At 55.8% G+C, this 12351-nt stretch overlaps 2 protein-coding genes across 2 annotated transcripts in view; both read left to right on the top strand.

The window, feature by feature from the left end:
* Positions 1-913: 913 nt before the first annotated feature.
* VOLCADRAFT_89041 (uncharacterized protein) lies at positions 914-8084 on the top strand (the record flags this gene model as incomplete). Its single annotated transcript, XM_002948753.1, has 8 exons — positions 914-1060; positions 2046-2151; positions 2744-3719; positions 4224-4280; positions 4640-4893; positions 6843-6879; positions 6996-7119; positions 8001-8084. 8 exons carry the CDS (start codon positions 914-916, stop codon positions 8082-8084), a joined length of 1785 nt encoding a protein of 594 aa, XP_002948799.1.
* Positions 8085-9389: 1305 nt separating this feature from the next.
* Positions 9390-12351, top strand: part of VOLCADRAFT_89040 (uncharacterized protein) — a gene marked incomplete at both ends in the record, with an annotated part of 6911 nt that continues 3949 nt past the window's right edge. Inside the window, 3 exons of the mRNA XM_002948752.1 lie at positions 9390-9513; positions 9673-10547; positions 11289-12053. Of these exons, the coding sequence (XP_002948798.1) occupies positions 9390-9513; positions 9673-10547; positions 11289-12053 (1764 nt within the window). The remainder of the gene's footprint in view (positions 9514-9672; positions 10548-11288; positions 12054-12351) is intronic.

Genomic DNA, 12351 nt, shown 5'->3' with positions numbered 1-12351 from the left:
CCTGTTCTGCCGGAGGGGCTGTGAGCAATCTCTCGTGTAAGTAGGGATGAGCCGGAAATAGCACATGGGTAGCTGGGTATCGCTTCGTTTAGTTCCGCTACGAAAGGGTCGCACGTTCTTGGCGCCGAGTGCGCCGTGAAGAACAGAACGGGGCCGAAGGCATGGTGGTGGTGACGGCGACCTTGGTGATCCAATATGCGTCGCAGCTGCGTCTGTCTAGCAGTCGTTGTGTGGTTCAGTGCGTTGCTAGGGAGGGGATCGGCCCCCGTTTCCTTCACGGAAAGGTGCCATCGAGGCTTGACGAGGGGGAGGGGGTAATACCCGAACTATTATTGGTCTCGACACGCGTTCGTTCTGATTCTGTTCGTGTTTTGGCGTCATTAAAGACCATGACTGTCATTGGATTGATCTAAACAACAAGGCACGCAGATATAAAATAATAATACTGTCTCCGTTACGAACGTTATGGACTTGCAGTACTTCGACATGTTTTTACTTTTCAGGCATCGCCGCAGCGGTGCTGTACCGGTTTCGTCGCTTTTTGCTTGGCCTGTTTGCTGCTTGCTGTTATGGGGGTTGTCGGAATCCTCTCCGGATGTTATTATTTGTCGTGAGGGGCACAGTGATGGGCGCAGTAAACAATTAAAATCCATAAGGGATATCGTTTTTAAGATCTTATCCTTTTCTCAAGACAAGCGAGAGGTGTTGTAACGACGACAACGACGACAACATGCTGCGGCATCTAGTTGCCGGATAGGGAGCACTTCTCTGCTGCAAATGTGTGATGTTATTTCGGTGGCCCAGTTCTCGGAAAGGTAACTTAGGCACTTACACATGCATTTACAGGGCAGGCATAAATCATGCCTAAGCAGGGTTAAGACGTACAAAATTCAACATCCTCGGTCTCGCACATATGGCAAAATTACTTCAAATGCAAGTAAGAATCTTACCTAAACATCAGAACGGCAGCGAGGTGCATAATGACACAATCGGCGTTGCGAAAGTTGCTTTTCACGGCGCAATGTATATGTGCCTGTTGATGGCGCTTGAATCTGACCAGGTGGGTTTATCGCATAAGACGGGTAAGGTACAGGGTACGGCCAGCCGTACAGGAACGACAGAGTATGTGCCTGGTGCTCCCTAAGAGTGCCGGGGACCAAACGTCGTACCTTGCAAGGAGGGTAGCGAGGCTTTGGGTGGGAGCATGAAATACCGGGGGCTGGTGCCTTCCAGTACCATGTCACAATGCCGGCCTTCCCAACAATCAACCTTGCTGGAAAAGGCCCATCCGGCAGATCGTACAATCTGCACTTGCGACAGCGGAGTACTATGCTTTGATCGGTTTCGGTGGGCATTTGGGTCCGCCAGGTAGCTGCCTTGAACCTCTGCTTTGTGGTTCTCAATCAGCTTTACGTGTATGTATGTTGTTACAGGGTGGTAAAGCTTCACCAGCGGCCCCCTTTCCCGAGGCAGTTCCCTGCTCTCCCCTGCTAGAGGGGCACCCTAATCCATTCACCCCATCAGACTACAGAGTGTATTCGTCGGGTTCAGCAAACTCACCACCAGCATTCAACCAAATCTAGTGGATCAACGGCGCCTCAACTTAGTTCCTGGACAGCTCGTTGATGATGATATAATGACGTCCTACACCGTCCACAAGATGGGGGGCCACCTCCCAATTCAACACCCCTCAAACACCCGAGGAGCAGGCAGGCGGATATGAACCCGGATGGGCCGGAAGCAGAAGTCAGGCCTTATCCTCTGCCAGCCGCCTGCACGTGTATGTATGTCACTGCTTGGTGGACATGCCTTTGGGTTTCCCCTCTCTAGTTCTTAGTATCAGCTTGTTACGCCTGTTTTCATCACCTCTACTGGCGGTATCTCGGGTTGGTGCTATTGGTCGCCCGGTTCGGGGCGGAAGGCACTTTGTGGCCCTGGGGTCGGAGCGATGAACAATCCGCTGACGCCCGTACAACGGCCATACGGCGGTCGACTGTATGGCTAGTGACTGACTTTGTTGTTGGTCCCCTACCTCCTGGTCGCAGCCTCTAGCAGCGCCACTACTAAAGGGCGGCACTTTAAGGCGGGGGACGGAGAGCAGCAAGGAAATCTCCAGTCTCATCCTGCGGCCAACTGCAAAGTGCAGATGGGGTGGGAGCTGCACGATACCGACAAGGTTAAGGTGTGGCAGGGTTGACCAAGCAGCTCAGACGCCAATCGAGCCCAGAGATCTGGAGGTTAGAAGGACATCCCTTGGAGCCTTGGCCTTGGCCTTCTGTGGACTTCAACAGGCAAGCGGGCAGGTGAATCGGCTGACCAGGTTTGTGGCAATGTTTGGGGCAAAAAGTGCGAGGCAGTAGCTCCGTGCCTTCCTATTATGGATAAAAGAAGTATGGCAAGAGGGTGCGCGGACATGATTACCAAGTTCGCAAGTATAGGTCATGGTTACAGTAGTTGAAAAGCTCGGATCACACCCGTACTTTCGCGGAATACGGTTACAGTCTGTGAGCTAAAGGTGAACTCTGTGGACGCAAGCGCTCTATGAAAGATAAGGATTTTGACAATATGTGTTACTTCCTGTTTTCGGCTTGCGTATGCGATGCAGCTCGAGTCAACTGGACCTGCAGCCCAAATCATGAACAGCTGGAGTAGGCGATGATCATCGTGGATTCTATTACTGTAGCATTGTTGCTTCTATACGGTGTAGTTTACACTTATGGTCTACCCCCATCTCCCGCTTCAGGAAAGTACTCTCATCCTTTGTGCGGGCTGAACTTTACTAAGGCTTCTATAGAACCTGTGGCGAAGAGTGTCACAGATATCACCTCGTTGTTTCAAGGCATTGGGTTGCCTGATGGGGCGTGCGTCTTTAACCCAGCTGTTGTGCACGTCGCCGGCCGGATCTACTGTCTGTTCGCGAGGGTCTACCTAGCAAAGGACCCTTTCAGAAGATGTAGGCTTGGATACCTGGACCGGTCACCATTCCTTGATGGCTGGAGGGGACGCTCCACAAATGTGCTGGCTGTCATCCGGCTCTACCGGCGGCAGGACAGTCGCCAATTGCAGGCCAAGTTGCTGGGCTACTCCTATTTGGGGCACTCAAATCATGAGGACGGTCGTCTATTCAAGGACAAGCATGGCAGGCTCTTCGCGTACTTGGCACTACCCTTGGGCGCCCCTCCTAAGCGCGCAGTGATCAACACTGTCTCCCGCGTCCTCATCCGTTGTACCCGCGCATCCGACAACTGCACCGTGTCGCTCGGCTATCCCAGGCTCTTGTCCTATTTCGGCGAAAGCGTCATGGACAAAAACTGGGTGCCATGGAACGGAACTGCGCTCATGTCCTACTCGCATTACGGGACGTTCGGACCACACTCCGTCTTCAATTGGAGCTCTTACGACGAGCCCACTTTCCACACCGGGTTCGACTTTGTTGCTGAGGACTCGGTGTTTCCCATGTTTGCAGCCCGCTATGGCAAACTGATGCACCTATCCGGGGGCTCGCCGGCCATCATGGAGGACGGTGGCCAGTCGTTTTTGGCAGTGGGACACCTGAAGGCGCACCCGGGGTGCTTCCATCCAGAGGTGACACCCGAGTGGTTCAACAGGTCCCTCTCCAGTACGATGTACAGCCAAGTCCAGAGCCGGTGTGCCCATCTGGCGTCCACCAGCAACACCGCGCAGAAGCAGGTGGAGCTCGGGGTGGCTTTCACTTTCGGGTGGGTGAGAGCAGTCGGAGGGTGGATGGCAGACAGCCGAGGGTGAGGGGGAATCACCGGTGAAGGCGTTAGATAACGGACGAATGCCGCGGTGAAAACGGAGCGAGCTGGAAGTGAGCCCTTGGCGGCGGGGTGGATGTATGGGATATACGAGAAGGCCCTGAAAAATCCATTCCGGCCGTGTACGCCGTCTCCATCCCTTCTAGCCACCTGACGACACGTGACGTACCGCCCACGAGTTGCGACGCGCTCTGCGATTTGGAGGGTTACGTGTGCGCGCGTCCACTCATCCCAACCCATGTGTCCGGCGAGACAGCCTCGGAGGATGATGATGGCCTCCTGTTCAGCCACGTGACGTGTGAACAACCTGCTGCTGGCCCCCGTGTGTTGATGCAGTTGTGGTTGGGTGCCTATACCTCTTTAATTTCGACAAGCGGTGTAGAGCCGTTCAGCAGCACAAAGTCGCACACCTGGCCCACCACCAACGACCAACCCCGTTTGCAGGCAAGGAGCTGGTGTGGGTATTCACTATCCTCTGGAATACGCCTTCTTCTTCTACAGGTAGGTGGGAAGGAGGGTTTACATTCTCGCGGAGGACTTTCCTGAAAGCCGGAACCGGGGGTAGGTATCGCCCGCGAGCAGTGCTGCTTTCGGCTGCCTCGGCAATATTACTCGGCACTAGGACGGCAAGTAATAGCACTTGTCAATTTTTTGTAAGGAGCAGCAGCTCCCTTTAGCCTCCCCAGTTAACTAGCAGCAGCTCATCGGTTTTCCGTCAATAAAATGATCGTTCTCTTCATTTCCGTTCATACCTGCCCCGCTCATCGCATCCCGCCTGGCTTTCCGGCGCCTTGCTGTTGCTATGGTGGCGGACGAAACGCAACACAACCCAAACCTTGCACTGCCGATCTCATGCGCAGGTTCAGTGCCACCCCTCCGTACAACATGACCCACATCAGCTACGGCTTCATTCCCTTCATCGGTGGTCACGCCTCGGAGCACACCGGCATCGTGTTCCCCATCGGCCTGGAGCGCCTCGGCCCATCTGACTACATCGTCACCTACGGCGACTCGGACCAGGCCAGCAAGATCTTGCTCATCGCAGCCAGCCAGGTGAACGCCATGCTGTGGCCGCTGCCCGAGATCCAGGAGCGCCTGGACGACTACACCGTTTGTGCGCTGCCGTGCCATGAAACGCCGGACTGTACACAATGACGCTTTTTAGGTGTTCCACCCATGAGCCCCTTTTTGTGTCTGTTGGCCCTTACTCCATTAAGGCTCGTATGTATGTATGTTTGTATGTATGTACCTAGGTAGGCATGTACGGACTCTCATGACACCCATGAAGCAGGGTGATAACGCAACACATCAAGGTGTAACAAATGCACACGCACACACACATACATACGTACACACACGCACAACGACGGCTCAGACTATTTGTTTAAGAGTGTGTGTGTATGTGTTTCCTTCTCGTGGGTCAGTTAGTTGAAACACGCACGTGGTGACACGCGGCAGCAGGGCGGGTGGCACCGGAAGACACGGCATAACGTTTGCCTTTGGGTGGAGAAGCGAGAGGCCCTGCGGTTGCCGTTGCGGTTGAGGGCTGGAAGCGAATACTCGCCCAAGCGACCCTCACGGCCCCCGGGCGCAGACAATAGTGCCATGGGGGGGGAGGTAGGAGCAAGAGCCGTGGGGGTTCCACTAGTGGTGCGGCATTCGTGAGGTGCATGGGAACGCAAATTTGCGTTCCGGCCGCGGAGGTGGACGTGTAACGATTTGCTAAGGAGGGCTGGAGCGTGTCTTGATGCGTAAAATGACATGAGTCCGGGTAGCGGGATGCAAATGGGACATGCAGCAGGGTGGATGCAACCTGGTTCAGCGCGCTTCAGGTCTTGCTTGAATATGCGTCCTGGCGCGATGAGGATGAGGAGGTAGGTAACGACTAGCAGGTATATAAATGGTTTTAAATGATGAGGTGGCGCCAGGACGCGAACGTCCCCTCGGAGAGAAATGATGACCGTGAGACCGGGGAAGGGAGGCCGCGAGGCATGGGCATCGGGCTGCCCATTGGATTTGTGGCGAGCAAAGCCGAGCTTAGCTCGTCAGACGGAATGTCATCCTAATGTACACGTGAAATGGGTTACATGCGGGAGCTGGGATGGCGAGTACAGCGATATCTCGGCCAGCATGACAACGCAGCCGAGGGAGGGGTGTGGCAGGACTCCTGCCATCCATGAAGAGCAGCGAATGCTTGGATGATTGCACAGAGTGGCTCCTTCCTCTGTGTGGGTACTGTGAAGGGCACCAACACCAACACCAGCTAGACTCCGTGAAGCAGTAGCATGTACAAACATACATAAGCTATGTAACATTCCGATAAGCGTTGGCCATTCTTTGTGGCTTTGGAAAGTGGGAGTTCAAAGGGGCTTATTTCCGTGGGCTTGCAGACGTGTACGCGGATGGAACCTTGTTCGAACGACCTGAGCCTACCTAACCCACCAGCCAGTGATTTTTTTTTCATTTAGGGCAGGTCTCAATTTATTCCGACCTAAGTAACAAAGTTGCTAAGGTCGCCGTAATTTATTCCATAAGTGTGGGGCGCTGGGGGCTACGCCCCCCCCAGACCCCCCCCATAAGTTACAACTCCCCTCATAGACCAAGACCGCTGGCAGCAACGCCATTGCCGATGCATTACCGACAACAGCACCGCCGTCCCAAACGCCTTTATCAGGAAATTTTTCAGGCTTATCTTGCTGTTTTGGTGTTTGTTCGACGTTCGAGCCGTTGCCTTTTGCGTGTTTGGCTATGTGAGGACCGGTCATACATTCTGCTATGCCGCGTTGACTCACGGGCTTGACCTTCTTACGGCCCCTCATATCTATTCTATGATCGATAATACTAAGTTCTGCACACTACGGAGCAATCTGGCAGCAATGGACGTTTTTGGCTGGAGGAATGAAAATGTACGGATCGGCCTCAATTCATTCCGTTTTTCCAGAGGCCAAAATGGCCTCTTTATTCCTTATAAGGAATATATTACTTAAATAAAAAACACTGCCACCAGCCCGGCTCGTATCGATGACCTATGCATGCAGCGATGTAATGTCGTCTTCTCTGCAGGTGGTAATATGGTGGGATGGTGCCTCCGACGTGACAGGTGCGCTCCTTCATGGCTTGCTGCTTGTTGCCCCTGTTGTCAAGCGTACGCAGTCGCATGTAAAGTTATCGGGTTCTTACCAGGCTTTCCTTTCACCTGACCTGCTGATTCTGCAGCCTTATTACCCTGCACACAAAGCCACACACGCTATGTGCTCTGGCGTCATTCTCCCTATCATCACCTTCAAAGGAATACAGCTGCATTTCCTACTTGATTGCTGTAGTAGCTGCTTCAGTAAAGGTGCGCATCTTGCCTTCAACCCTTACATGAGGCGGCTCAGTTTCTTTGCACATGTACACAGCCACGTACACAGCCACGTACACGCACAAAACTGGGCTAGGTCTCTCCGCGTTGCAACATAACAGCATTTCAGAAGCGTTTGATGAGCGGATAGGATGACAATGGCGTGTAAAAGCAGAGTGGATAGTGTTGGAACATCCTTCCAGCAGCACTTAGCAGCAGCCAGGTGGCAGCCGGGCTGGTTGTTCCGATGACAAAACATAATCAAACACTGAATGGCCTCCTTCCATTTGGCCGTGAGAAGGCATGATGATGTGGATGCCTTCTAACCCATATCAGTACACGTTCATATTGCGCCTGGCACACCGAAACCTATCTAGCTTGTCGCGACATTTTAGCGTCACGTTCACCTAAGGCACTTTGCACTTGGAACGTGTACTCGGTCCCACAAAAAATCATTTGTTCCTTTTCGACGTTCCCTCTGCATACATCTGCTGATCTAGCCGGCGAACACGTGGTTACATGTGGCTTTCTTTCCTTTTCTTCCATTTTCATTTCTGTACTGTGCTGTTCTCTGCATCCGAGTGCCATTCGGCAGTAGGCGGTGGGAACGCCGTGACACCCTTTCACGGCTAATGACATGCAACCGGTTTGCAGGTACGGTGTTTACGCAACCCCAGGCAACCCCAGGCGTAGAACACTCACTCGCTTCCGCACTAATACAGACACCAACACAAACAAACAAACAAACAACACACACACACACACACACACACACACACACACACACACACACACGGCAACATGCGTTCCCATGGTATCGTAGATCGCATAGGTTATTTTCTATCCACTCGTCGAATTTCACATTGCACTCGGGTCAGGGGAGGCCTATGACGGATAAGGTAGGCAATGAGAACAAAGGACGTCTGGTAAAGGAGTCCGGCATGAGGGGCGAAATGGTGTGAAGGCAAGCCTGTCAGGTTATTTCAAAATAGAAGCAAGCCATATTTTATTAGGTTCTGGTTCTAACCCTTGCGCCTTACTGGTATAGTAGGTCCCGCCTGACGCAGCTGTTGGCCTGCTGAAAGGGCCCGCTGAGGTGTTCACAAAATTAAATGCGCAAGACCAAGCAAGGCGGATTCGCTATTAGAGATGCTCCTTTGTACAATGTCCCTAACTCCCTAAGGGATGCTTTAGCCCCTAGAGGACTGATACGAGGTACAATCAATGGGGGGAAAAGGGGCCAGTTTGCCCACCCTTGGAGCATCTACACCGAGCTCAGGCCCAAGCCCACCCCAAGAACCCTCATTAGCTGTGAAAGGAGTCCTCAAAATAACCGGGGCCGGTAGACGAGGGCTCATGCAGGAGGATGGGGAAATAGTTACAAAGGCAGGCTAAGGAAGCCATTCCGCGTCCATAAATGAAGGCTGGGGAATACCATTTGCGTATGCCACCGCAAACATTGAAAGGCATAATAACATCAAGGCCAAGGCTTATTTAGACGGCAACTCAAGTTGCGCCAATGACCACTGTCTAGTTGCCAGTTATGTGAGCGTGTTAGCCACCAGCCTAAACGGCATAAGACAAAGATCCACCTCGCATAAGCTGATCAAACGGGCATCACATTCACGGGCCAGAGCCGGTCGCACCCCTTCACCACAGAGATCCGCAATGTCGGAAAGCATCAACTCCAGCTGCCGCAATTCTCTGCTTGTAGCAATTTGCATTGCAAAGCAGATAAGAGCGCAAACGAGACGGCTCCAGCTCCTGCTCATGCAGTTGAGCAGAGTTAGTAATCCATAGGGCCGACGTCTATTAGCCGGTTAGCGTCCTCTAGTTAGGGTGGCATAACTGTCATTCCATCCCACTAAAATGGTTTTTTTGTTATGTCTGACTGGCGCAGTAAAAGTAGTTTTAGATTTCCTGTCAGGCAGATACAGCTAACGTGCCAACACAAATGCAATCCTTGCTTCCGCCTGCCCAAGATGACTTACTGTCATGTGTGAACATGGTAAACCCTCAAAACCTTCATGCAACTGGACGGCTAGCAACTACATTGTACGACTTCAGTTGCAGGTTTTCGCTGGTCAGATTGTTGCTTCCTGTTATATAGGTACAACTATTTTCCAAATCAACCAGACTGATTCGTAGTTACACAATTCCAAGGCCCTGCACCAGCCATTCGATAAATAGTTCTGCCTTATGTAAACAGATAGGGCATTTGTGCTCAGCATCCAAGAAAACTGGCGTTGAACTTCGTTGATGCTATAATGGATAAAGCTTACGCGTTCTGCCGCCTTCGGAGAGCGTCGGTCGTGTTGGTCATCCTCGCATGTGCTTTCGCGCACGTCCACGGCGCCCGAAAACTTCATCAAGATTTACATAAAGTTGAAGGTAAGTAACATCATTATATTTACAATTGTACACTGACAGCTAGTCCTAGTCCTGCTGAGGGCGACGTCCCACGAAAGATGTCAGACTACCTGCTACCACCCGGCAACACAAGATGAAACAGTGACGAATCCGCATTTCTTGATGCCTTTTCATATGCAGATATCATGCAAGGTGGTGAGTTTTTTGACGCTCAATCCGAGTCCCACATGAAAGCAATAGAGTCAGCCCTCGCAGCACTTACGGCCGAAGACAGCGACACTCTCCACCGCGTGCTCTTAGAAGGCGCAGCTGCTTATCCACCTTCGCAGCCTCCATCTCCGCCTACTCCATCCCCATCTTCATCGCCGCCCGCTCCTTCCCCTCCGCCTCCGCTCCCACCTGGCTTGGCGATCGAGATCGGCGAATACAGCGCCAAGTTTGTCAACTCGTCCCTCAGCAGGGGTCTTGACCCCACCGATAAGGAATCCTTAGAAGCTTTCGTCGGTGGCTTCAAAAACATTACCGCTGACTTTTTCGGTATCTCGCCCAACAACATTATCGTTCGCGGCGTTTACAAGGGCGGCCAGCAGCTCACTCGACGCATGATGCTCGCCCGGTCGGAGCGTACTTGGACCCACCGTCAACTGGCAACAGCTCTCCCGGCCAACTCTAACATGCGCTTGCTAATCCACGTGCGCTCCTACGTCGCCGATGGAGCGACTGTGGGGGCCCTGCGCCAGGCAGAGCGTGACTTGATGCAGTCCGTTCCCAGCATCCCTGCCGCCGCCGCGACCGTGTATACCGCACCGTTGGCTCCCTTGAACCGCGCCATGGCGGAAACGAGCAACGACAACAGTGTGGTGATTGTGGAGTTTACGGTAGTGCAGTACGTCGAGGTGGTTCTGCCGCCGTCACCGCCGCCGTCACCGCCGCTTTCACCGGGCGAAATTGCCCCGCCCAATGTCCCGCCGTCTCCGCCACAACGGCCCACACATCCGCCGCCGCGGCCTCCCTTCTCGTTTGAGCGTCTGGCGGATAGCCTTGGCGCCCTGAAAGTGTACATCACCCTCCCGCCGCCGTCGCCGTCGCCTGAGCCGCCGTCGCCTGAGCCGCCGTCACCTGAGCCGCCGTCGCCTGAGCCACCGTCGCCTGAGCCGCCGTCGCCTGAGCCGCCGTCGCCTGAGCCGCCGTCGCCTGAGCCGCCGTCGCCTGAGCCACCGTCGCCTGAGCCGCCGTCGCCTGAGCCGCCGTCGCCTGGGCCGCCGTCGCCTGAGCCGCCGTCGCCTGAGCCGCCGTCGCCTGAGCCGCCGTCGCCTGGGCCGCCGTCGCCTGGGCCGCCGTCGCCTGAGCCGCCGTCGCCTGAGCCGCCGTCGCCTGAGCCGCCGTCGCCTGAGCCGCCGTCGCCTGAGCCGCCGTCGCCTGAGCCGCCGTCGCCTGAGCCGCCGTCGCCTGAGCCGCCGTCGCCTGAGCCGCCGTCGCCTGAGCCGCCGTCGCCTGAGCCGCCGTCGCCTGAGCCGCCGTCGCCTGAGCCGCCGTCGCCTGAGCCGCCGTCGCCTGAGCCGCCGTCGCCTGAGCCGCCGTCGCCTGAGCCGCCGTCGCCTGAGCCGCCGTCGCCCTTGACACCACCGCCCCTATCGCCGCCGCCGTCATCACCTCTGGCGCCGCCGCCGTCACCACCCGTGGAGCCCGCGTCACCTCTGGAGCCGCCGGCATTGCCTCTGGAGCCGCCGTCCCCACCTTTGCCGTCGTCGCCCCTGACGCCGCCGTCTTCCCCGCTTATGCCCTCGTCGCCCCAGCCGCCCTCTTTGCCGCTGACGCCGCCACCCCAGCTGCCCTCGTCGCCCCAGCCGCCGTCCCCCAAGCCTCCATCGCCGCCGAGTCCTCCATCCCCATCCCCACCGCCGCCCGCTCCTTCCCCTCCGCCTCCGCTCCCACCTGGCTTGGCGATCGAGGTCGCCGAATACAACGCCAAGTTTGTCAACTCGTCCCTCAGCGGGGACCTTGACCTCACCGATAAGAAATCCTTAGAAGCTTTCGTCGGTGACTTCAAAAACATTACCGCTGACTTTTTCGGTATCTCGCCCGACAACATTATCGTTCGCGGCGTTTACAAGGGCGGCCAGCAGCTCACTCGACGCATGATGCTCGCCCGGTCGGAGCGTACTTGGACCCACCGTCAACTGGCAACAGCTCTCCCGGCCAACTCTAACATGCGCTTGCTAATCCACGTGCGCTCCTACGTCGCCGATGGAGCGACTGTGGGGGCCCTGCGCCAGGCAGAGCGTGACTTGATGCAGTCTGTCCCTAACGCCGGCACGGTCCGCACCCGGCCAGTGTACGAGGTGTCGTCAACGGCCGCGGGTCGCATGGCGCAAACGAATAGCGATGGCGGTGTGGTGATTGTAGAGTTTACGATAGTGCAGTACATCGAGGTCTCGCTGCCGCCGTCGCCGCCGCCATCACCCCCGCTGTCCCCCGACGAGATCGCCCCGCCCAACGCACCACAGTCTCCCCCACAACGGCCCACGCATCCACCGCCGCGGCCTCCCTTCTCTTTAAAGGTCTGGCTGATAGCCTTGGCGCCGAGTTAGTGTACATTGCTCCACCGCCCCCGTCACCAGAGCCGCCGTCGCCTGAGCCGCCGTCACCTCGCCCGCCATCGCCGCGACCGCCTTCACCCCGGCCGCCATTGCCCAGGCCGCCGTCGCCTCAGCCGCCGTCGCCCCGGCCGCCGTCGCCCCGGCGACCGCCACGCCGGCCGCGGTCACCTCTGCCGCCGCCAGCGCTGCCAGCCCTGCCGCCAACCCAGCCGCCATCGCCTGTGTCGCCGCCAGACATGCCGCCGTCACCCCTGACGCC

Source organism: Volvox carteri (assembly GCF_000143455.1).
Source record: "Volvox carteri f. nagariensis unplaced genomic scaffold VOLCAscaffold_11, whole genome shotgun sequence".
Classification (NCBI taxonomy): Eukaryota; Viridiplantae; Chlorophyta; class Chlorophyceae; order Chlamydomonadales; family Volvocaceae; genus Volvox; species Volvox carteri.
Note: the sequence above shows the minus strand (reverse complement) of the source record. Positions and strands in the feature narration are given on the sequence as shown.